The sequence below is a fragment of the Numenius arquata genome, chromosome 6 (assembly GCF_964106895.1).
Source record: "Numenius arquata chromosome 6, bNumArq3.hap1.1, whole genome shotgun sequence".
NCBI lineage: Eukaryota > Metazoa > Chordata > Aves > Charadriiformes > Scolopacidae > Numenius > Numenius arquata.
The window spans coordinates 31216291-31238656 of NC_133581.1; the positions used below are offsets into that span (position 1 = coordinate 31216291).

Genomic DNA, 22366 nt, shown 5'->3' on the forward strand with positions numbered 1-22366 from the left:
TCTTGGGAAAAATCAAAAGGTCTCTAGACTCAGGCTACCAGATATTTAATTTAGCCTGTTGCAGAAGTATTTCTTTTCACATAGATGCTGTTTTCTTCTTGTACAACAGTATGTATAGGTCTGAGATGCTTTTTAAGCTTTTGTTCCTAATCATAAGTTCACGTGATGTTCTTGCCATCATCTCTCATCTCTGACTGATGTCCTTGGAGAAAGTCCAGTCTAACTAGAGGGAGCAGCATCTAAAACCTCATTAGACTTATTCTCTCTTCTCAGCAGAGCTATTACAAGCCTGGTTTTTGTCAGCAGTTCTCCAAGACTTGCAGCACAATTTGTGAACCAACTCATCTATGCAGTCATCCTCTCGTATGGGAAGAGCCACATGATTTTCTTTCATGTTGCTTCATATGCAGGCTTGTTATAGGTGAGCCAAACAAACTGGTTCAGAAATTAAAGAGTGAGCTTTACGGTGAGGACTTCAGTGCAAGTTTGATTTTCCCTTTAACAAAACATTCGCTGTTATTCCCCCACCCTGAATCTGTAAGCCATTATTTTCATTGTAACTCCCAGAACAGCAAGTCGGCGCCTCTGGAAGTAGCAGGCCTCTTTCTGATCCATTTATTTGTGTTTAGGATCGATAATGCACCCACGTCTCCTGTTTGGCAGTGTTGTGTAACATGCTGTAGGCTATTCTCCATTACACCACCCAGCCAGAAATGAAGATGATATTTAGATTTCTCCAGTGAAGCAAGAGCTCAGTATCTGGAGCAGAACTGAGAACTCACCTTTATCTTGATAAAAGGAAGATTTTTTCCCCCACATATTTCATAAGGCAATGTAGTATAAAAATAGGAGTGAACACAAGTTACAGTTGAATCAGACATAAAATGCTAAAGTTGAAATGCAATGGGCTGACATTGCACTCAGGTTTGACAATCCGAAGATCTTGGACCTTAAATTCTGGTATCCATTTCCCTCGTATCCGTTTTTCTAGTAAAACTATCCAGAATATTGCATAAATCAGACTGTATTGGTGAGGATAAATTAATTCTTTTATAATACAGCAAAGAGTTTAGAAAAGTCTAAGCAACAGCTGTTCTAAGAACAAATAATACTTTGTCATAATACCTTTGCATCACTGAAATTCTTCATGTTGTTTATATTTGAGGATATTTGTCTAGTAATTGGAATTCAGAAAAGAGCTACCAGTGTATGAAATGACAACAGATTCTTCTGACAAGGTGCTGTTGCGTTAAAAATCATCGTGTATGTGGGGGGAACAATGTATCTTTTTTTTTGTTGTTATTTTGGTTTTATATACCTCCACTTTTTGCACACAGATGTTCCTTGTTAATTTGAAAGGCAGCCATAATACATGACAGTTTTAAATAAGCGTTCCTTTGTTTTTGTGAATGACAAAATAAAGTTCTGCGAATCTATATAACATGTTTGCGGCAAATTATGCAAATACATGATCAGTAACATGGAAATATTCAGAACAGCAGAATATAGGGCACAGTAATTTGGTATCGCCAAACCAAGAGTTCAAAACTCATGAGTCAGATCTCCTAAAATTATAAACCTAGTTTAAAATTATGAGCTTAAAAACCACACATGGCTTTATTCACCTTCTGGCTGTTTAATCTTTAGCATATGTTCAGATTACACTTTTAGAATTTTCCATGTAATTTGCAGAGCTTTTTTTTTAATAAATAAAATAGCTGATTACACCATCTCACAACTAAAAACAGGCTGCCTCTGATTGATTAGACTCAATAAAATCATACAAGTTGTCAACACTGATTAAACTCATGCTTGATGTTTCAAGGAATAATTATTTTGTAATTAAGTGGTTTGAAAGCACATTTATTGACATAAACTTCTGACAGTTTGCTGAGGCATGATTAAAAGCTCAGGTTAGTATCACTAGTGCTAACTAGATAAACTGGTGTGCTGTGTGTTTTAGGCACAGTTCTTTACTTTCCTACAACTGCAGTCTCCATTTCTTGCAGCCACTGCCAGGTCTACTGACAGTAATAACTAAGGGACTTTAAAGCAGATAGTTTGCAAGTAATCATAGAAAAGGATCTCAATAGGTCATTTAGTCTCATTTTGCGTCTAACCGAAATCTCCTTTCTGGCAATTTAAGGCAATTATTTCTATTCCTATTAATTGTGGATTTGAGAAACTGTTATTCCATTTTTCTTTGCAACCAGCTTTTATATATATATGAAAATTATTCTGTTTCCCCTCTACTATCTCTTTTGTCAGATGACCTAAAATCATTCAATCTGTGCTCAAAGGCAAAGTTTTCTAGACTTCTAGACATTCTCGTTGCTTTCTCCTGGATTCTCTGTGTCCAACTTGTATCTTCTTTTTCAAGTGCCGTGATCAAAACTGGAGACGTTACTAGCTACACCTTAGCAGTTCTGAAGGAGCAGATTATGCTCCAGTTTAGACATTGCAATTTTTCCTTTTATTTGCAACAGCATGTTGCAGACTCATTTTTCAGAATTTGATCCGAAATAACACATTGATTCTTTTCAACAGAAATCAAGCAGCTGTTCCTTTACTTGCACAGCTAGTTTTTCCAGCTTGCACTTGCTCCTATTAAATAACATCTTATGTTTTCAGATCATGTCTGCACCTTGATGGGATTATTTTGTATTCTAATCTTAGCTTCTAGTATACTTGAAGTCGAACTCTGCTTGGTCTGGTTTGAAGATATTAAAAGAATCCTCTACATGGTCCAGTGGGTGAATAAACGAAAACAGAAAAATTTGTCTAGAACTGCTGTGAATGGGGTTAAACAACATACTGTAATTAATGGCAGTAACTGTAAAGCTGGAAAATGATGATAAGTCTTAAACAAGGAAAATGGTGTACTGTAAAGGCAGGCAAAGACCAATACTTCATACTCGAGATGAATATAATTTGATTAATCTCTCAGATTCATTTAAGTGCGTAGTGTGGAGAATTTTTATAATAATTGAACAGTAGCGGTGCTATAAATTTCTCTTATTTTCTCATTCCTATGATTACTTGATTTTTCCTCATCTCAGTTTTCCCTTGTCATTCTTAGGTGGATAGGAAAAATGCAGGAGCAGATGAAACAGGTGGCAACTGGAACTTCACCCTGTTGCCAGGACTGTTTTAACTCGGGTATAAGATGGAATTAAATGAGAATAATAAGCAGATTTGTAAGAATATTTTATTAAAGATACTTTATCAAATCACAGAATAAGCTTTAAAGGTGATGAAAACTAACCTGGAATGTCTTCACTGATACTCTACATAGACTACAAATAAGAGCTAAGTTACAGAACAGTCGCAGCCTGTTCTAGCTGTCCTACGCTTAGTATAATGTTGAAGGCTTATCTTTAGGTGATGCTATAAACGTATTTCCTTTCTCTCTCTCCTCTGCTTCGTGGTCCTTACTGTGAAGGTCCTTCCTGTGCTCTATGGAAAGGACATCCCATTTTCTATTTGATTTCCCAGCTATATTGTGCCTTCTCCCTGTGGAGTCCAAAGCGGGATCTGGCTTTGCCCAGATATTCACCATCTTCCCTTTGCTCCAGCACAGCCACTGGGACAGAGGTGTCAGCATTCCAATATTGCACTGAAGGCTTTTAAAATGCCTACTTTAATATTTGAGGTGTTATGTATTAATAGAGCCGATACCTTCAACATCCATATGCTGAAATGTTTGGGCTATATAATTAGATTAAGCAACCACATCCAAAGATACCTGAACATCTTTTCTTGCATTTGTATAGCAACTTTATAAAACTCAAAAAGACTCAAGCAAGCACAGACACATGCCCTATACAAGCTGCAATACAGACAATATTTTACACACTTTGTAACAACAGTAATGAAAATGATGCCAACTATAAATAAAATTATAGACAGACTCTTCTTGAGATAACAGTTATACTGAACAATGAAACATCCTTTTATAGTCATGAGTAGAATTAGTAAAATGCGTAACTACAGCAGAATATAGATCAGCATGTTTAGTCTGCTTACATGTCTCAAGCTGATCCACTGTTGTCTGGGGAAGCAAAAGAAATTAATATTTTTTTAATCCATGCTGGCCCTAATTTGGAACATTTACTGCCTTCTTGGTTTTTTGGTTAGTTTTTTTTTCCCCATTAATTTAGCTGGAAACATTGGGATTCCTAAAATGCTCAACTCTGAACATGAATGCCTGATTCTCCTCTTCAAGCCAGCTTTTTCAAGGCTTAGATCCAGAACAAGGTGCACCCTGTGCCCTGTGAAGATTGTTTCAAATTTACTCATCTCCTTGTTGGTAAAATTTTTTTCCCCCATTCTTGTAATAAGACCAGAGCACCATTTCTTTACTCTCCACATACAAGCACTGTGCTCCATGGAAGGTCCTCTTCAGCTTGCAAATGATGATCATGGCAGCAGGGGGAATCAGGTCAGCTGGATCTTTCTCACCGTCCTGTCCTTCCTCAGGGACCCTCTGTCCTCAGTTTTTAAGATTTATTTGTTTTTCCTCCTTGTACTCCAGATTAAATATTTTTTCCTTTTTTTTTAACACTTTATAGTTTAGCATTGTAACTGTCTGAGAATACATACGTTTCAGTTCACGAGTATACACTTCTAACGTTTAACTAAAAAATCTAAACAGTTTTTGACAGAAATTCTAAGAAGCCTCATTTCAGAAAAGGTGCATTCCAGCATATGAATAGCAAATTCTGCAAACTTATTTCAGTGCAGCCCTTAACACCTGGCATCTGCCACTTTTGGCTGTCTGCTCCGTGAAAGGTGACTTCGAATTTGTTCTTAACAGGTGTAAATAGTAGTCACAGGGAAGTAAGTTTTATAATACAGAGAAGAGTCCAAAACAACTTTTACCGCATGTTCTAATTTGACTGCTTTGGTGCCTTTTGCGATTGCTGCAGTATCTCAAAAAAGCAAAGGTGGTGCCAATTCAGATCTGGCACACGCGGTTCTGAGTTTTTATGAAATCTTTTGCCGACCAGTTCTTCCTCATGTCTTCTTCAAACCTGGTTCTCTCAGTTGTTCAGAAGCTTAGAAGTCCCTATTTCACTACTGCCATGCAGAAAAGAAATGCAAGAAAAATATTAAAAGTCAGAAGCCCACACTGCAGTACTGTATTTGCTAGCATGATGTGGTCCCTCCCACCTCACTACGCTGTGGTTTTGCTCTAAATACCCATCCAGTTATATTCAGAGCGCCCACCACAGTCGGGAACTCTGTTTAAAAGCCATGCGGTTCATATCCTTCAACCCCTGCCCCACCAAAACACAACTTAACCTTAATGGTTTGATCTTGTTTCAGAAACTTTTGTTTGTTTCTTTCTCCTTTGCCTTCCATTTTCAAAATAGCTAAAGATTTGCTGAAGAAAAACTTCACTTCCCAAGCCTCCCAGAAGTTATTTTTAATACTGTATGTGTTACTTTCCAGCAGTGGTTTATGGCTTGGCTTAGTGAATGCTCAAAAAATTGCAGGAGGATTATTTCCCCTCGGCTTGGACTTCACATAGCTTGGATCACCCCCACCCTGGAACACTTCTTACTGCTTCATATTTGCCTCTGTTCTGGTTTTTTGTTTTGTTTTGTTCTGTTTTTTCCTTGCCTAACTCAGAGGTAACTGTTACAGATTTACTTAACCCCCCTCCCCCAATTCTTATTTTAGCTTAAATGCAGATAAATGTACAATTCCTGCAAGTCTCTTTCGACCAAACTAATTTATGACAAATAGGAGCAGCTTTGTATCCAATACAAACAGTCAAGAAATTAGAAACATGCGGATGTAATTTTAAAAGACAATCCTCAGGGTGGTTTTTTTCTTGGTACACTGACTTCTTTCTCTGGATATGCAAATCGCATTGTACAAATTGTCCTGCTTTTGGCTAATTTATACTTGGTGCTTCTATGTACACGATGGCAGCCCTGGAAAGAGTGGTTGTGTCTACACTGCAGTGCAGGAAAGGCTTCAAGGCTTCAAGCCAGGTTTATCAGCTGTCTGCATTACTTACCTGCTAGAGCATCCTCAAGGCCAGTTCACGGCCGAATTTCCTGGCACACCTTTGAGAGGAAAGCCTTGGCAGTGGTGCTTCACACTTCAGAGTGTATTACAGAATGCCCCGTGTGACGTGGCCAGGCCCAGAATTGTCTATATATTCTATCTGCCCTCTGTGCCACGTCACATACTGATGGTGGGCAAAAAAAAAGCCATCTGGCACAAACGGTGCTTGTTTCATGCCAGGAGGGCGATGTGAACATGGGGAGGCAGGTCCTGGGCAAACTCCTAGCTTCAAAGTGCTGCTGGCTCTGGCAGCAAATCCGTGTGTATACCTAATAAGTTCTTCAAATCTTGGAGGGGAATTCATTGGACTGATGCTGTTATCTCAAAGTAGCTCTTATTTGACTAGCTCAATGGTCAGGAAATGCCTTTTTTTTTGGTTTGTAAACTAACAAAGGAGAAAAAAAGGCATTCTAACTACAGTATGCACGTGAACATTATTTTTCCCCAGGCAATATCAGTGTTTAACATTGCTGTTTATTAAATGCTGGCCTGCATCTTACAGTCAGAGATCTCTCTTAATTCAGATCACACACAGCTCACGCGGCATGACTGAGCTTTCTTTACACCACCCCCCTCAAATACACTGACTGTGCTGTGTGGGACCACCTCTGAGTGTGCCTCTGAATATTAAATTACATTTTTCCGATGAGACTCCAAAAATACTGTGAATCAGTGCCAACTGTGGTGGTGTGGTGTACATAGAGAACTGTGAACACCACAGAACTGCTGGTGTTGGGAACAGCTTTTAGCCCACAGTAAGCTAGATTAGAGGTAAAATGTTGTGCCCTCCTCCCAGACTCTGAAATCCTCTAGCTACCCTAAAAACAGAAGTTGTTTCAGGAATGCACAGCTGCAAGAGGATCTGCTTCACTCTTCGCACAGTAAACTCTGCTCAACTGTCGACGTGCTCGAGCTTTTTAAAGAAATCTGCATGTTTCCAGTTAGCCACCAGATGGGGCTCATACCTCCCCGTCACACAAATCCACCAACATCTGCGAAGTTAAAGCACTTCAGAGATGTTACAAAGGATGCAGGTTTTTTTCCACTTCATAAAAGTCAGAGGAAGTCTGTGATTAACTGGATGGTTACAAATAAAATGGAGATAGATCAAAGATAACTCTCCAGATTTGGCATGGTATCAGGTTCCTGTACTAATAGCATCTGCATGGGTTTGACGGTCGCTTTAAGTAGTTGAACTTGGCATATCTCATCATGTATTAATAATATTCTTTTAATGCTTAGTGCATTTATAAGAAGTCTGAAGATTCAGCCAGCTAAGGACCTGAAAAAAAAAAAAACAAAACCCAAACAAAACCAAAAAAAACCCCAACACCCTCCAGCTAACAAGATCTTCCAGGCTCCATTAAAAGAGAAGCACCCACTGGGTTCTCCCTCACCCTGCTTTCTGGAACGTAAAGGGAATCAAGAAGCAAAGATAAGCACTGTTCCAAAAGCCAAAGGATGTAGTACTTCAAGCTTAGTAAACAGGAGCTGTAGCACTCCAAGCCTGTCCTCTAATGATCTAAGTAGTTTGGATGGTCCAATCATACCACCTATGCTTTTTACTGGGAAGTCTATAGTTCATTCAGGATCTCAGTGACTTTGGCACAGCCCCAGTGACTGGGGAGAAGAGCAGATCTGAGATAAAAGATTGTGGTGTGTGAAATACACTGACCTAATGTATATGTGTTTTAAGGGACATCTTTGTTTTGACTCTGTGTAACAAACCAACATGGCTTGTGAGGTCTGGAAGGCCACAGACTAGTCCTACTTTCATAGTAGTGCTCTGTTTGAAGCCAGTATTTCTATTTGGGGTCTAAGCCGCACTGAACTTGATCAAATAAACATTCGCCAAAGGAAACTGCCTTTGAAGTATTTAACTCTTTGCACAACAAACTAGAGCTGAAAGAACTGTAACAAGTACTGTAAGATTTCTTGTGTCTTCATTGACTTATTTTTCAGTTTTTAAGATACTGTTCATAAGGACCTCTTGTCTTTTCTGGCAGAACTGACCATGCTAGCAACAGCCAGTAAATCCAAGTGAAACACAACCCCTTCTGAAAGCAGACTAGATGGGGCTAATCCTCATACTTCCAGGCATGCAGACTGTGCCAGTGTCATGTTTTATAGCAGTGTAGACAAATTATATTTAATCTACCTGAGAGCTGTGCAGCTCAGAGATCTCAGCTCTCTCCTGGGCTGTGGGATGTACTAAGACAATTTCTTCATCAGTTCCAAGGAATCCTATCCTGTATTTCCTCCTTCTACAATACTACTCTATCCGTCCTTTTCCTGAAAGAGGCGTATTCCAGATTTCATCTTTTAAAATGTTTCCACGTTGTATAAATAATTAAATAACCAATGGCTAGAAACCAGAACCTCAGCAGTTTGGTAGTTGGAACCCTCTACTAGCAGGAACCCCATCGGCAGGGAGGAAAGAGAGGCACCATCTTTAGCACCCTGAATAAATGCTCTAACAATGGCTTGTGTACAAGGAAGGAGCGTAACTGATACCAGAAGTCTGGTGTATCTATTGCCAAACCCAAAAGTAATCTATGGCATTCAGCAAACTCTGTTTTTAGCCAGCGTATCTGCATTTCCACAAACTTTCACGATCTTGGGGCTTTTGCCATGGAGAGAAGGACATTATATTATTTCTCCCATTCATTTTCTGGGGAGTCAGAAGCAGAAGTCCCTCTGGTGACCATCCCCAGTGTAGCGGGATGGTTACCTAAAAAAGGAGAGAACAGGTGTTACTGAGTTGTGTAGGTATTCCTTAGTATGTGAGAACTATTAAACAAAGGCAAGTTGTTAGCCCTAGTCATTGCTTCAGAACAGGAAGAAAGCACATCTTCCCATTTCAAAAAACAGAAGGCAAATAGAAGAGCCAAAAGGATGAAATTTTAAAATAGCAACCTTGTTATCAGGGAGATGGGGGAGAAGAGATGGGGAAAGCCTGATTTTTGCATCTTTCACGTCGGCAATACTGCTGCTGCAGAGACCTTGCCAATTGCTGACACTGGTGGCACTTTGCCTGACAGACAGGTTGAGAAACCAAAGATTTGCACACAGTCCTGATTTCCAGTGGATTTCCCACAATCCACACAGCTTCCAGGATTCAGAGGCCTTTAAGGAATGCTCTCTTCTCATTCCCTGTCAGAAGTCTTGGGATGTCTATGAACTACAAGACATACTTATCTGAGATCATCTCTTATTTGCAACTACAAAAAAAGAGTATACCCCAAAATCTCGTTGATATAAAGTACAGTTGAGTTTGAGTAAAAACAATAGCAGCATCGGGACTTTGTCAGAGGGGGAAATTCTTGAACAGCTCTGAAATGGCTATTTTATTTTGTTTTCCTCCCGTAGGAAATGCTAGATGCAGCATTGTTTTTGTGGTTGTCGCTGCAGGAAGATTTACTACGGCTTTAGTATGCCAGAAGGCACAGGGAAGGATTAAACCATTTTGTTTTCTTGCAAGAGAATCAGATACTGGCCACTTCTGAAATTCTAGGTTCCTGGGGTGAGGCGTGCCATGCCAGCTACACAAAACCAATGGACAGTTAAAAAAAATCTGGCCTTGGTCTATCTGCTGATTTCTCATGTCATAATTTTGTTATCTTCCCTTGAATACAATAATATGAAACTTTAAAAAAACAGATCTTCAACTACTTTTATATGGCAGACGTGCACAAATTGCTGAAAACAGTTTCTCTGAAAGCATGATGCACAATACTGTTTTCCTATGGCTTAAATTAAAAAAAAAAAAAACCTCTACAAGACATTTGGGGGCAAAAGTGACCCAAAGGAAGCATTTCTGTTGTAAAGTTGGCACTGGTCGTTCAAGTACATGAAAAGGAACATGGGCTGTTTGTTTCAGGGCTGAATATTTATAGTCATGATGAACTGGCTCCTGACTCATGAGCTCTGTTGCCCTGTAACAAATTAAGATTTGTCTTTCTGCATGAAAAAATAAAATAAAATCACAATTAATTCCAGAATCATAGAAGTGACTGTAAAAGTGGCAGAAGACACTTAATTTAAAAAATGTGTCCTGTTTTTTGGCATCTTCCTCCTTCAAAATCTCAGCCTACTAACACGTCTCAAGAATACACCGCACAGCAATATTTTAGGAGTTTTTTGGAAGTTGGAAGAAAACACTGAAAACTGGTTTATAGCTGAGAACTACAGAAGTGTCAGCTTTTAAAAAAAACATGTTCTTAATCTCTAGCCTTCAGCAGACCTTTTTAAAGTCAAATTAGTCATGCTTCATCTTGTAGGTCTTTAAGTCTGTGACAAGCATCAAACCAACTGAGAATTAGGAAAGTTGGAATATTTGATTTTTAACCCTTTCAGATTAGGAAGCATTTAAAAGTCAGAAGCAGGCACACAGGGATAGTAACAGATACTGCCTACATCTCCTCAACTTATGCAAGGAATTATCCTGAGCTTTCAATATTAGACCAAAAATGAGAAGACTGTCTCCCCTTATCGCGACACCCAGAAAAGCACACATTGTGAGCCGCTGGAGGGCATGAAGACCAGAGGAAGGTGGGAACCATTCCTGGTGTCCGGCCGGACAAGGGGCCCAGCTCGTTCCTGGCCTCGGGCCAGGCCAACCACACAAACCCAGTGGCGTGGAGCACTACAGAGTCTGTTTCAAGAAAGGCTAAGAAAGCTCCAGAGCATATTTGAGGGGTGAGCTGAACGCAGGAAGGTTTCCAATTCTCATAAAGTGGGCAGATAGCATAGATGTGTCTCATTTGTATGTAAGAGGCTGGGCTGCCTTTTTTCCTTATCAGGAAATAGGAGTTGAACATAAGAGTTCAGCTTCCATGAGGATGCTGGGGGAGACAAGAGACCGAGTTAAGCTCGGGATGTGCTTGGAGTTCTGGCACTGTTCGTTTAAGCAAACGAGCCCCCTCCCAGCCACCCATCTCCCCCCTCATGCCAGCCCTTCTATTGTGCTAGCACAAGATTTGACACAGAGCTGGAGAGGGGAGCACAGCGAGGAACTGAGCCAGCCAAAAAACAGCCCCACGAGGAATGAGAAAAAAAGCCCGTTGTTTGATTCAGTTCATTGTAAAGCTACATAAATATCTTCTTTTTGACAATGGAGAGGGTGGCGCACACAGGATATAACAGCTGAAACTAGGTAGGGAGGAGGAAGGGGCTGCCAGGGCTCAAAGTGACACTGCCTTCAGGAGCAAACTTAGGTACTCAGCAACAGCTGAGATACTCTTGATGGTTGAGCACAACTGTGTTCAAATACAATAGGGTAGTCAAAGTATTCACTTTTATAACAATATATTTTTAATATACTCTCCAGGACAGTACATTTTCTGTCTTCAGCTTTGAATACAAAATATGCTGAACTGTATTTTCTCCATTAACTGAAAATATGAAATGGAGAAGTCCCCTAATAAAAGCATAAATTCTCAGAATTCTGTGATATTTGATTCTATTCAAATCAAGATTTCTCCACAGACCTGTTGGCTACAAATATTGTTATACACCTCTTTGAATTAACAAGTTGTCAATAAGCATTTACAAGTATATATATATATATATATATATATTTTTAACATTTGAAACATCTCTGAAACTGAAAAAGAAGCCCAACAGTTTTTGTGATATTTTAAAGCTCATTCCAGATCTTTATGAATTCCCTTTTTTAAAGTAAAGCCTAAAAGCTGAGAGCTAGGCCGGCTACTCAGAAATTATTTTCAGGGTTGCAGCCCACACCACTGCCAAAATGAGGAAAAGAACGGAACAGAGAGGGGTCCTCCAAAAATAAGAATAGCAAATCCCTTATATTTAAGTCAGATCGTCCAGCAAGTCTTTTCTTTCTGGCTACGCCTCGTGCAATGTGATACGCTTACACCTCCACTCTCAAGGATCCTCAAGTGCTTTTACACTCGTAACAGTCCATGTAGCGCAGCATGGAGACGCAAAGGAACTATGTTATGATGACTGAGAAGTACAAATCTCTTAGAGGAAACAGAACTCTAAATGAAGTCATTTGTGCTTCCCCTTCGCTTTCTTTCAAGTAACAGCAAGACTTCTAGGATACTGTAGCTGCCAAATGCTTTTTTTCAGGTCTGCTTTTGTTCTCTCCACAGTATGTAATTTTTATCACAGTAGGAGGGCTGAAACGCCATCATTTCACTCTCCTGTGGATGTTGTCCCATAACGGGGAGAACACCCCTGCCCCCAGGAGTGACCAGCCCCAGGCTGCCTCAGCACCCACCCCTTCTCCCCGTTCACAGCAGCCAAATTCCTCCTGTCACCCCAGGCCTTTTCTTCAACAGTCCCATGCTGTTCCCTTGCATGCTTTTTCAGCACCGTGAACACTCTCCCCATCTACTTGCAAGCCAGGCTGTCTTATTTATGCCTTAGTACCTTTGATTTGTTCTCCCCTTGATAACTTTTCAGGCTACTTCAGTCATTCTGGTTTTCTCTGACTACACGCAAGTAGATCTACTCTTAAGCTCCCCTGCAGTGCAATTCATGCTCTTTTTTGAGCCTTAGTCTGGACGTTCATACACATGAACTCCAAGGCACTGGGGTTTGTTTCACAAGAACAGGAAAAAAACATTCATTCAAGTTCAGTTGGAAAGGTTTAACAAACCTTCCTTTGAAAAGCTACTACAACACAGCTTATAACTGAAAAACAAAGAGCATTCCAGGGTGTTTATAAAGTTAGATAGTACATATAAATACCACCATGCCCAGTTCCTCCATTTAACTTCTGTAGTTGGCAGGTTTACTTACACTAGGAAGTAACTTTTTTTGTGAAACGTTTTTGGGTCAAGTTCAGACAAATTCATTGTAAACAAGGGCTCCTGACCCCAAGCATGAGTCTCCATAAATTATCTTTAGCCCTTCACTGTATTCAGGAATGATCTCTTAGTTCACAGAGGTCACCTCCTCCTTTTCAACAAGGCCTTTAACTGTAGTGAGCTAATCACCCGGGCTGACAGCTCCCCCAGCCAAGCTGAGACCTTCTCACTCCGCTCTCACAGGACATTTTATCCAGTCCTCCAGCTGTTCCCTCCATGCCACCTTTGAGATTTGCTTCCCAACTGCACGGCTCTAATCCTGCCCGCCCAGGTTTCATCCATCCCTCCTCTCCCACTCAGCCTTCCCACTTCCCCAGCGCCACACGACTCTTCTGCCAACTCCCCCAGCACCCTCCAGATCTCCCTCACTTCCCTTGGCTGCTTTTCCCAGTCCGGCCATAGCTGATACCATAAGGGATAACCTGCATGTCCAGAGAATTGCCGTGCGGTGTATTAGCCCCACCAGCTCTTCCACTACAGCACTTGACTAACTACTTCATCTCCAAGATGATCATTATAGCTAAATATTTTCTCTTTTTAAGAGCCTTATTATCACCTTACCACTGATTCTTGTACTAAAAAGTGTTAAAATACTCATCCCGCTTATTCTTTGAACTCTTACACACTTCTTACACTTCTTACACACTTACAGAGCTTCAGTCTGGCTTGGGATGGGAAATGTAGAATAAATCTTCAGACGGGGGAAAGCTCTGAATTAACTGAAATGATGGGATTGCATTCACGTCTGTGGTCTTTTTGGCCCCAGTGTGATTCGACACATGGTCAGCTTCAGCACCATCCAAGAAGGGACAGGACTGAGCAGTTAGGGCAAAACACCAGTGGCCCAAACTGCACCCGAAGCGGCCAGTGCCCGGGGTAGCCAGCTACTGCCGCAGGACTGAGGTCTGGTGGCAGGGTCCTTCTCCATCACTGCAGAAGCGCACTCGTCTACCAACCAACCAAGAGAAACTCTAATGCACGTTTAAAACTGAATAAATGCAAGGCAACTCTTACTAATTTAAATAGTTATAGCCGAGATTCTGAACTGTATTCATTTCTCTAGTGTAACATTACAGCTCGATACTCTTCATAATCCCCAAGAAACAACAAGGGATCAAAACTCAACTCTGACAGCAACGGGCACGTGAAAGCCCTGGACGAGACCCTCAGCTCCTGGCTCCTATTCTCAGCCCCACCTACGGCTGGCGAGGTGACAGGATAGAATATTGCAGCAGGAAGGGACCTACAACAACCACCTATTCCAACTCCCTTAATTGCTGATCTAAATTGCTTTACTCCCTCCGCGGCTCAGCAGAAAATGGCATCACTACCCTCTTTATTAAAGTGAGATCTGCTGGGAGACAGTACTGCTAGGTTTTATTTTTTAATAGTTTCCTCCCCCCATTAAAAATCACGCACTTAGCAAACATTTAGACATCTGGTGCCTAAGAGTCAACGCCAGTCATTCTCTCAAAGGCCAAAATGCCTCGCTGAATTGATGTCAGCTGACACTTAGTAGGATTTTAAAATTCAATTAAATTAAGAGACAAGCTACGCAGATTAGAGCTATACTAGAATCAGAAAGGAATCTTAAAAGGCATAAAATGTCTTTACATTTATTAAGCAAACTCTGCAGTCTTTTCTTGTTATACTCTTGTTGAAAAACAGAACATTCAGCAAGTATCATGAAGACAAGAAACAAAAACAAACAAACAAAAAAAAAAAAAACCAAAAAAATAAAATCTAAGGTTCACATGAGCCGCACTCCCCCTCTCCCTCCCCACCCCAGCAATGGGACTATCGTCACACCCATCCCACTTTTAACTTTCCAGCACAAGCAGCAAGGCACCATTTACAGCTGAGAACCGCAGTCTTCACCGCACATCGGCATTCTGCATTCCTAGCAATCCGCCACAGCCACTCTTGTATATTACGGTCAGCAGGTTATACGCACCCACGGAGGAACAGACAGAAAACGAAAGGCCAAAATGTAGAGCTGTACAGTTCTGCTAGGGCTTCAAGTCTGGGAAATGACCACTCTGCTGAGAACTCCTCAGTTACCCCCAGAGTCATTAACTCCCTTTCCCTTTTGCGCACACCGGTCCGAGTCTGCAAGGCGTCACTGAGCCTACGTGCTCTCACCCCTGGGACGCACCTCGCGACAAAGCCAAGAAGCAGAGGACCAGGACAGCCGGCTCTGCCCTTACAGCAGAGTCAGACAGCAAAGGATTATTTCTTGGCACTGGGGTTGTTTGGGTTTTTTGGGTTTTTTTTGGTTTTGTTTTTGTTTTGTTTTCATTTGGAAAATTAATTTAGGGATTACAAACAATTATGCTTTTGCATATTAATCGCTGTGATCTAAAAATTTCGCATGAAGAAACAAGACATGGAAATATTAAAGCACTCATCTTACGGACGTGGATCCGAGAACTGTTTAATAGCAGTCAGTGAAGGGGTAACATTGTGCTTTTAATCTACAGTTTAAAAATAATGATTTGTATATCTACTTAGTAAAACAATAAAATTAAGAACAGAAACTGATATTAGGAAACAGTGAAAATGTAATAATTAAACACATGACGCTTTGCAAAGCTATACCTAAATAGACACCTATGGTTAGGAGGGTCTTAAAAAAAAAAAAAATAATAAAAAAGAGACTTATTTTCAATTTTTTTTTCTTTTTCAATTTTTGTCTACTATACTGTATGCCTTGCTTTGGTGTTCTCTCTGCTGCCAACTTAATGCTTTAACAGTAAGTTTACGCTTATGTTCTTTTCAAATGCTTGGCATTATAGTGAGATCTCATATCTTTCCTCAAATTAAATTTTGCTCCACATACTCCACATGTATACAGATGAACATCCATGTGCTGCTCCAGTTGCTCATTATTTGGGAATATCTGAAAGCAGACCTGGCATATAGTCTCTCCAGCTGATAAGTGAGATATCATATGCCGTACATGGTCATGTTTTCGGAAGTTTCCTTGATCACAAATGGAACAGACATACCTGGCCATGCCTTTGTGCATATCATTGTGGAGCCGCAACTGGCGCTCTCTTAAGAACTGCTTCCCACATGTCTGACAAACAAACTGTTTTTCCTTGGTATGAACGGTATAGTGTTCCCGCAAGTGGCAACGCTGATAAAATCCTTTCCCACAAAGATTGCAGAAATGCTTACGTCTGTGATCCCTCTCGTTCTCTTCCATCATGGAGTTCTTGAACAGATCTTGCTCCAGGCAGTTAGACATATGTTCCACCACTAGGCTTTCAGTTTCAAAACGCTGACCGCAATTAGGGCATCGGAAAGGACAGGCAGAATGCTTGAATAACTGTTTTTTTTGAAGGCTGTTCATTTGGAAATGACTGTCCCTGAAGTCCTCTAGCATCTCTGCAAACATCATGTCCCTTATTTCTGACTGCTCCTCGGGGTTTTCTTCTAAGTCCATTTTCTCCTCAGAATTTCTGATACCGTTCATGGTCAGATCCTGGGGCTCTCCACAGGTCTGCGCATGGTCCTGTAACTGCTTGCCTTTGACCAGTATTTGACCGCACTTGCCGCAAGCACATATATTTTCTATGTGTTTGGATAAATAATGAGAGGACAAGTCTTCCTCGGTGATCGTTAGCCCACAAAGTTCACAGGGAGCATTCTCCACATCTTCCTGCACGGAAGGAGCCTTCCTGGTAAGGTGCCGCGGACTTTTCAAACACTTTCTTTCATCCTCATCCATGGATAAACGGGGCTTTAACGTCTTCCGAGCATTTCTCTTCTCTCTGATCTCTTCCTCAACATAGTATCTGTAAAGCGGCTCTTCCTGTTCATCATCTAGGTCGTCATTGTCCGAAGACTCATTGCAGTCTTTATCTGTCACCTTAATAATATTAAAATCCTTCAGCTCGTCTGCAGGATTGTCCTCTGGTTCCATCTTGATGATAATCCTCTTCCTCTCCGAGGCTCTACTTCCTTCTTCACCTGATGTCTCGGAGGCAACTGTGCTGCTTTTCCTGCTGGTCATGTTTGACACGGGAGACGAAGAATCGTCCGCGGCTTGGCTCGAGTCCCCCTTGTATTTCTCTGTTTGTGTGGAGATTATTTTAGAAGTAGAGTCCTTTTCGTTAAAGTCTATTTTTTCAGCACTGTAGTACCGGGCACTTTGGTAAGAATGCCTGTTAGTGCACGTTAACACGTGCTCATCCAGTAGCTTTTCACAGCTGAAACTAAACCCGCAGCTGTCGCAGGTGAAGCTTCTTCCAAACCGGCGCGAGTGGGACACACGCTCTTTTGTGTGAGAGAATTTAGACGTGGTGCTCTTTTTGCAGACATCAAACAGTTGTTCGGGGAAGCTGCTTAGCTGCAAAGCTTCTTCGTCAGGCTCTTTGTTATGGGATGTATTTACTGTTGAACTTGGCGGCTCCATGCCCCACCTGTTTGCCTCGCTGCCATTTCTAGCAAGCGTGTCTTCATACATTCTCACGCCAAATATCATTTTACTATTCTGGGTGCTAGAAGCAGAAGACGAACATTTTAAACTAGACGAGTCTGTATCCTGTATATCTTCTAGACATTCAGGTACGTTATACAGCTGTAAATAGTTCATGGCCACTTTAAATTGCTCAAAATTAGCAGGGGCTGTCATAATTTTTCCCAAATACATGAACTGTAAAATAAGATCAAAGCATTCAGCGCTAATCTTCATGTTGCTTAGATTCAGCTGGGCTGTAGTGTGTTGATGGTTCATAAAAAACATCCTAAAATAGGAGCTGCACGCAGCAAGGACTGCTTTATGTGCTTGGAAATAAATATCATCGATAGCGATACAGCAGTCGCACAGAAAGCCCCACTCTCTTTGGTTGTTTAGCTGCTGAAGGACATAGTTGCTGTGGCTGGTTCTTGCCATCTTGTACTTCAATTACAGCCCTGCACAAAGAAGAAGACATCTGTTAAATCACAAGCACAAAAAGCAAAACCTACTTAAACACGGCGAGGGAACTGACGTCTTTTTTCCTCTTTAGATCTTCCTATTCTCACGCTGCTTGTGGTACAGCTTCCTGTCTGGAGATCTTCGGCGGCAACTACTACGAATATCGATGCCAGCGAAAACATCCATAATTCCATGCTCTCACCACGAGACTTACAAGACTAGTAAACTAATAAACGTAACCACCACACATGTCAATCAGAGCAACGCTGCTAGAATATAAATTAGCAAATGTATCTCAAAGTCCTACAGCCAAGATTTTCAGATATGAATTCTGAATGCAGAACTTCAAAAACTCCAGGGAGTAGGCTTCTGTGAGATGGCCCCAGGACAACACCTATACAAGGTAAGCTGACTGTAAGAAACCACTCCTCGGTCTCGACTTGCCTTTTTCACCTGTCAGTCCAACGGGCATGTGATGCAACACATACTGGAAACCAGGCCAGGCTCAAACTGGTCTCTCCCTCCCCATTAAAGGAAACCAAGAAGACACATCTTGTGGAGCATCAGTGCAAAGCTACATCCACGCGCTTTTTTGCTCTTCGGGGCAGCTCATGGGGGAAGAGTCTCAACCTTATCTGCAAGGCAACCTGCAAACCAGGAACTGCAAGCTCAAGACGCGTTCCCAGAAGCACAGGGCGGCCCGGCTGCGATGGCACGGCCCACCTCCAAGCCCGTTGCAGATGGTGACCAGGCTAGCAGCGCGAGAGAGAGCCGCAGGGGCGGCGGAGGGGCAGGAAGTGGCGCGGGCTGTGCCTCCCACCGCTCTCAAAAACCACGCGTTCAGAGCGCTGTAATATCATCAAAAACATGCAGAAGGGAGACCGGACAAAGAAAAAAAAACAACTCAGCAATGGAGAACTGGAAGGACAGCAAGGCAGAAGTGGAGCCTCAGTGAAATGAAGCCTCAACGAAGACCAGAGAGAAAAGGTCTGAGGGTTGCTGTAAGGGAAATAATTTGTCCTCAAGAGAAAAGAGGAAGAAAACATACCAGTTTGTGTTAACAAAACCCATCCAGAAGAAGCACCTTGTATATTGTATTATACACAGGAGGTGTGCCTTTGATTTACAGTAGATAAACTTAACCAAGTTGACAGGCTGAGAGAGTTGGGATTGTTCAGCCTGGAGAAGAGAAGGCTCCGGGAAGACCTTGTAGCAGCCTTCTAGTACCTGAAGGGGGCCTACAGGAGAGATGGGGAGGGACTCTTTGTCAGGGAGTGGAGCGATAGGATGAGGCGTAATGGTTTTAAACTGAAAGAGGGGAGATTTAGATTAGATACTAGAAAGAAATTCTTTACTCTGAGGGTGGCGAGACCCTGGCCCAGGTTGCCCAGGGAAGTTGTGGATGCCCCATCCCTGGAGGTGTTTAAGGCCAGGCTGGATGGGGCTTTGAGCAACCTGGTCTGGTGGGAGGTGTCCCTGTCCAGGGCAGGGGGGTTGGAACTCAATGATCTTTAAGGTCCCTTCCAACCCGAACCATTCTATGGTTCTACAAAGTATGGCCAGACCCAACAGCTAGTCACTACTCACTTTGGAAAACCTCGGTGAGAAACCAAAAGAAGATATAAAGAACCCCCAAATTGAAATGAAAAACTTAAAGCAATAACAAGCATTCGTAAAATTTTGAAACGTTATTGCAAACAATGCAAATAACTATAAGAGATTTGCACAAATGAAGTATAGGCTAGCAAACAAGATATATTAAATGGCATTTTATGATTCAATGAAATGTATGGATTGATTAGCAACCATTCTTTCAACTGTCCAAAATTTAAACAAGATACACACAAAAACACTCCCTATTTCTTCTTATTCCCCTGACAGTTTACACCTCCTAGAGCCTGGGAAACGGGTGGAGAGATTCCATTCTGCAATTAGTGCTGAATTCACAAGTCGTAGGCGTTGTCTGCCTTGTTAAGTAGCAAACCTAATGTCAAATCACCGTTGTTCTTCATTCCACAAAGGACTGCCATGGAAGAAATGCATTCAGGCTCTCAAGGCAAGGACATGCTCACCTTGCCCAGCAATATTCCCTACTGCCAATTCACATAGCGGTACTTGTGGATCACCACCAGCATGAGACCTTGAGATTTGGGTTGAACTACACTGATGACGAGCATCTGAATGGCAGCTGTTCCTCTCCTCTCAACCCAGTCTTCCACACCCCAAACTCAAGGCGAGCACCCTGCCATAATAATTCTCTCACCAGTTTGGCCCAGTGATGTCCACTGCAGAAATACAACTCATTGCATGAAATTAATTTAATGGCTTTCTTCCTAACTCGCAAAAGGATGGCTTTGAAAGTAGGAGAATCTCTGAAACAACTTTATGTCTTTTCTACCGAATATTGATTATTGTCCAAGTCACTGGGTGAGTTCAGATGTTTCTGTGAAAAAAAAGCAAAGCTCTCAACATCAGGTAATAATAAAAGGGCACTTCATATTCTTCCGAGTGCTAACACGTTTTGGATTTAAGGCAATTCATTAGATACTTAAATATAATTCAGCATACTGTATCAAGCATTAAGAACAGCAGCTGCACAATGACAAAGAATTTACTTCAACTTCCACCTAATAAGAATGAAAACCAAGAAGGAAGTGAGAACATGCAGTCTAAGGCACCACCGGCCTCTTGGTGTGAACTGCCATCAAGGCAAGAAAAGGCTCAGGACAGCTCGTTTTAATTTTCTCATCCTCATAAAGTGGCAAGTTTTAAATGTTTTATTTAATTATTTAAATTTTTTTCCCCATTAAAAGTATTCCACCATGTCTTCCAACAGCAAAACAGCAGTACAAGCAGCAAGCCCGTACTGAAAAGAAGGTCACGAACTATCTGCATGCACCTGCAGAAGGGGACATTTCCAAATGGTGGGAACCACCTGGCAGCCACTGGAGTGAGAACACACAAACTTGTCTTTTTAAAGTTTCCTTCTTCTTGGAAAAAGGTGAAAGGTATTTCCCCCTTTGACAGGTGAACTCTTGCAGAGATCTCAGCACACAAGTCCCGATACACAAAACCAACCCACTGGCAATGCCTACCTCCTACCCCCACTCCAGGAAAAAAACAGCCCCAGCATGATGTCCCTTGACCAGGACGACAAGGTGCTCAGATCCGTCCAGCCCTCCATTGCGGTGGTACTACATGTAGGTATTAAAATAGAGTGTTTGAAGTTATTTATGTTAATGGAAGTACTGGCACATCCTCCCTCTGGATGCTGTATTAACCTGCTGGACGTAATTATATATTTACAGCTGCCAACACCTCCCACTATGAGAGCCTGTTGGGTTATTTAAAACTTTGACACATTTCAACCAGCAAAAGCAAAACCGTGATTCTGAACTGTCTGCTTAGGACTGATTCTTTTTTTTTTTTTTTTTTTTTTTATTTTTTTCCCTCCACAGAAAATTACAGCCCAAAGGGTTCCAAAAATGAGGCTGAGAAAATATATCTAGATTATTACTTTTTCTTTTAAAAATAATAAAGTTTCTCTTCCCAAGACTTTGAAGAGAGACTTCATATGGGAGAAAGCGCTATGTCTTGGATATGTTGTCACAATATAAAAATCTGGCTGAATTTGGCCAAGCTATAAGCTTGAGGGGGAGAAGATAAAAATTACCCATTTGTTCACACTTAAGACTTTTGTTAGTTACTAAAATCTCAGATTACAGCCTTGCTGAGAACATTCCATGCTCCTGCAGCTCCTTTGTACATAGGAGCCTGCCTGAGTCATCCCACCTGCAGTGAAACCCCCCTTTCGCGCAGAGCTCTGCCATGGTTTTAAACTACAAATGGGTAGATTCCGACTAGATTGAAGGAAGAATTTTTTCATGATGAGCCCAGGTTGGCCAGAGAGGTGGTAGATGCCCCATCCCTGGAAACATTCAAGGCCAGGTTGGACGGGGGCTCTGAGCAACCTGATCTTGTTGAAGATGTCCCCGCTCACGGCAGGGCGGTTGGACTAGATGACCTTTAAAGGTCCCTTCCAACCAAACCATTCTATGTGCCACCTCCACAAAATCACGAACCGGCAGCAGGGCTCACCGGAGACTGCTTCGCACCGTGACTCACCGCTGGGTTTTAGCCTCCCTCCTGGCAGCCGGAAGGAAAAGATGCCCAGTTCTGGTTTACGAGAGCCAGACCCAGGAGGAGACTTACTGAAAACACAGGGAGATTGGGAACTGTAAGAAGGATGTAAGAGAAGACCTTCAGAAACGGGGATTGCGGGGAGAGGCAGGCTGGGAGGAGAAAGCTGAGCCAAGAAGAGGGCAGTGGCATTAGAAAGGAGCCATGTGAAGAAAAAATGGGTGCAAGGAGGGTCTAAAGGGTGGAGGGAAGTTGCTTGGGCATGGGGCTGGGGAGAGTCAAGCTGCAGGGACTTAGGGGTATAAAGGATATATAGAAGGGGTACAAAAAAAGACACGCTTTTGCTGGGAAACAGGCAGACAGCAATTACAGCATTCACCCA

At 41.8% G+C, this 22366-nt stretch overlaps 1 protein-coding gene across 3 annotated transcripts in view; it reads right to left on the reverse strand.

Annotated features, from left to right (window-relative positions):
- The window catches only part of ZBTB1 (zinc finger and BTB domain containing 1), a 61764-nt gene that overhangs the window by 33524 nt on the left and 5874 nt on the right, over positions 1-22366 (reverse strand). The window contains exons 2-3 of one of the 3 annotated variants that reach the window (XM_074149119.1): positions 16101-17840; positions 3198-5079 (exon numbers count right to left, since the gene is read on the reverse strand). In XM_074149119.1, the coding sequence (XP_074005220.1) occupies positions 5069-5079; positions 16101-17820 (1731 nt within the window). In that variant the 5' untranslated portion in view covers positions 17821-17840 and the 3' untranslated portion in view covers positions 3198-5068. Of the gene's footprint in view, positions 1-3197; positions 5080-15928; positions 17841-22366 lie in introns of those variants that run through there. The other 2 variants (XM_074149118.1, XM_074149117.1) reach the window with 2 other exon arrangements.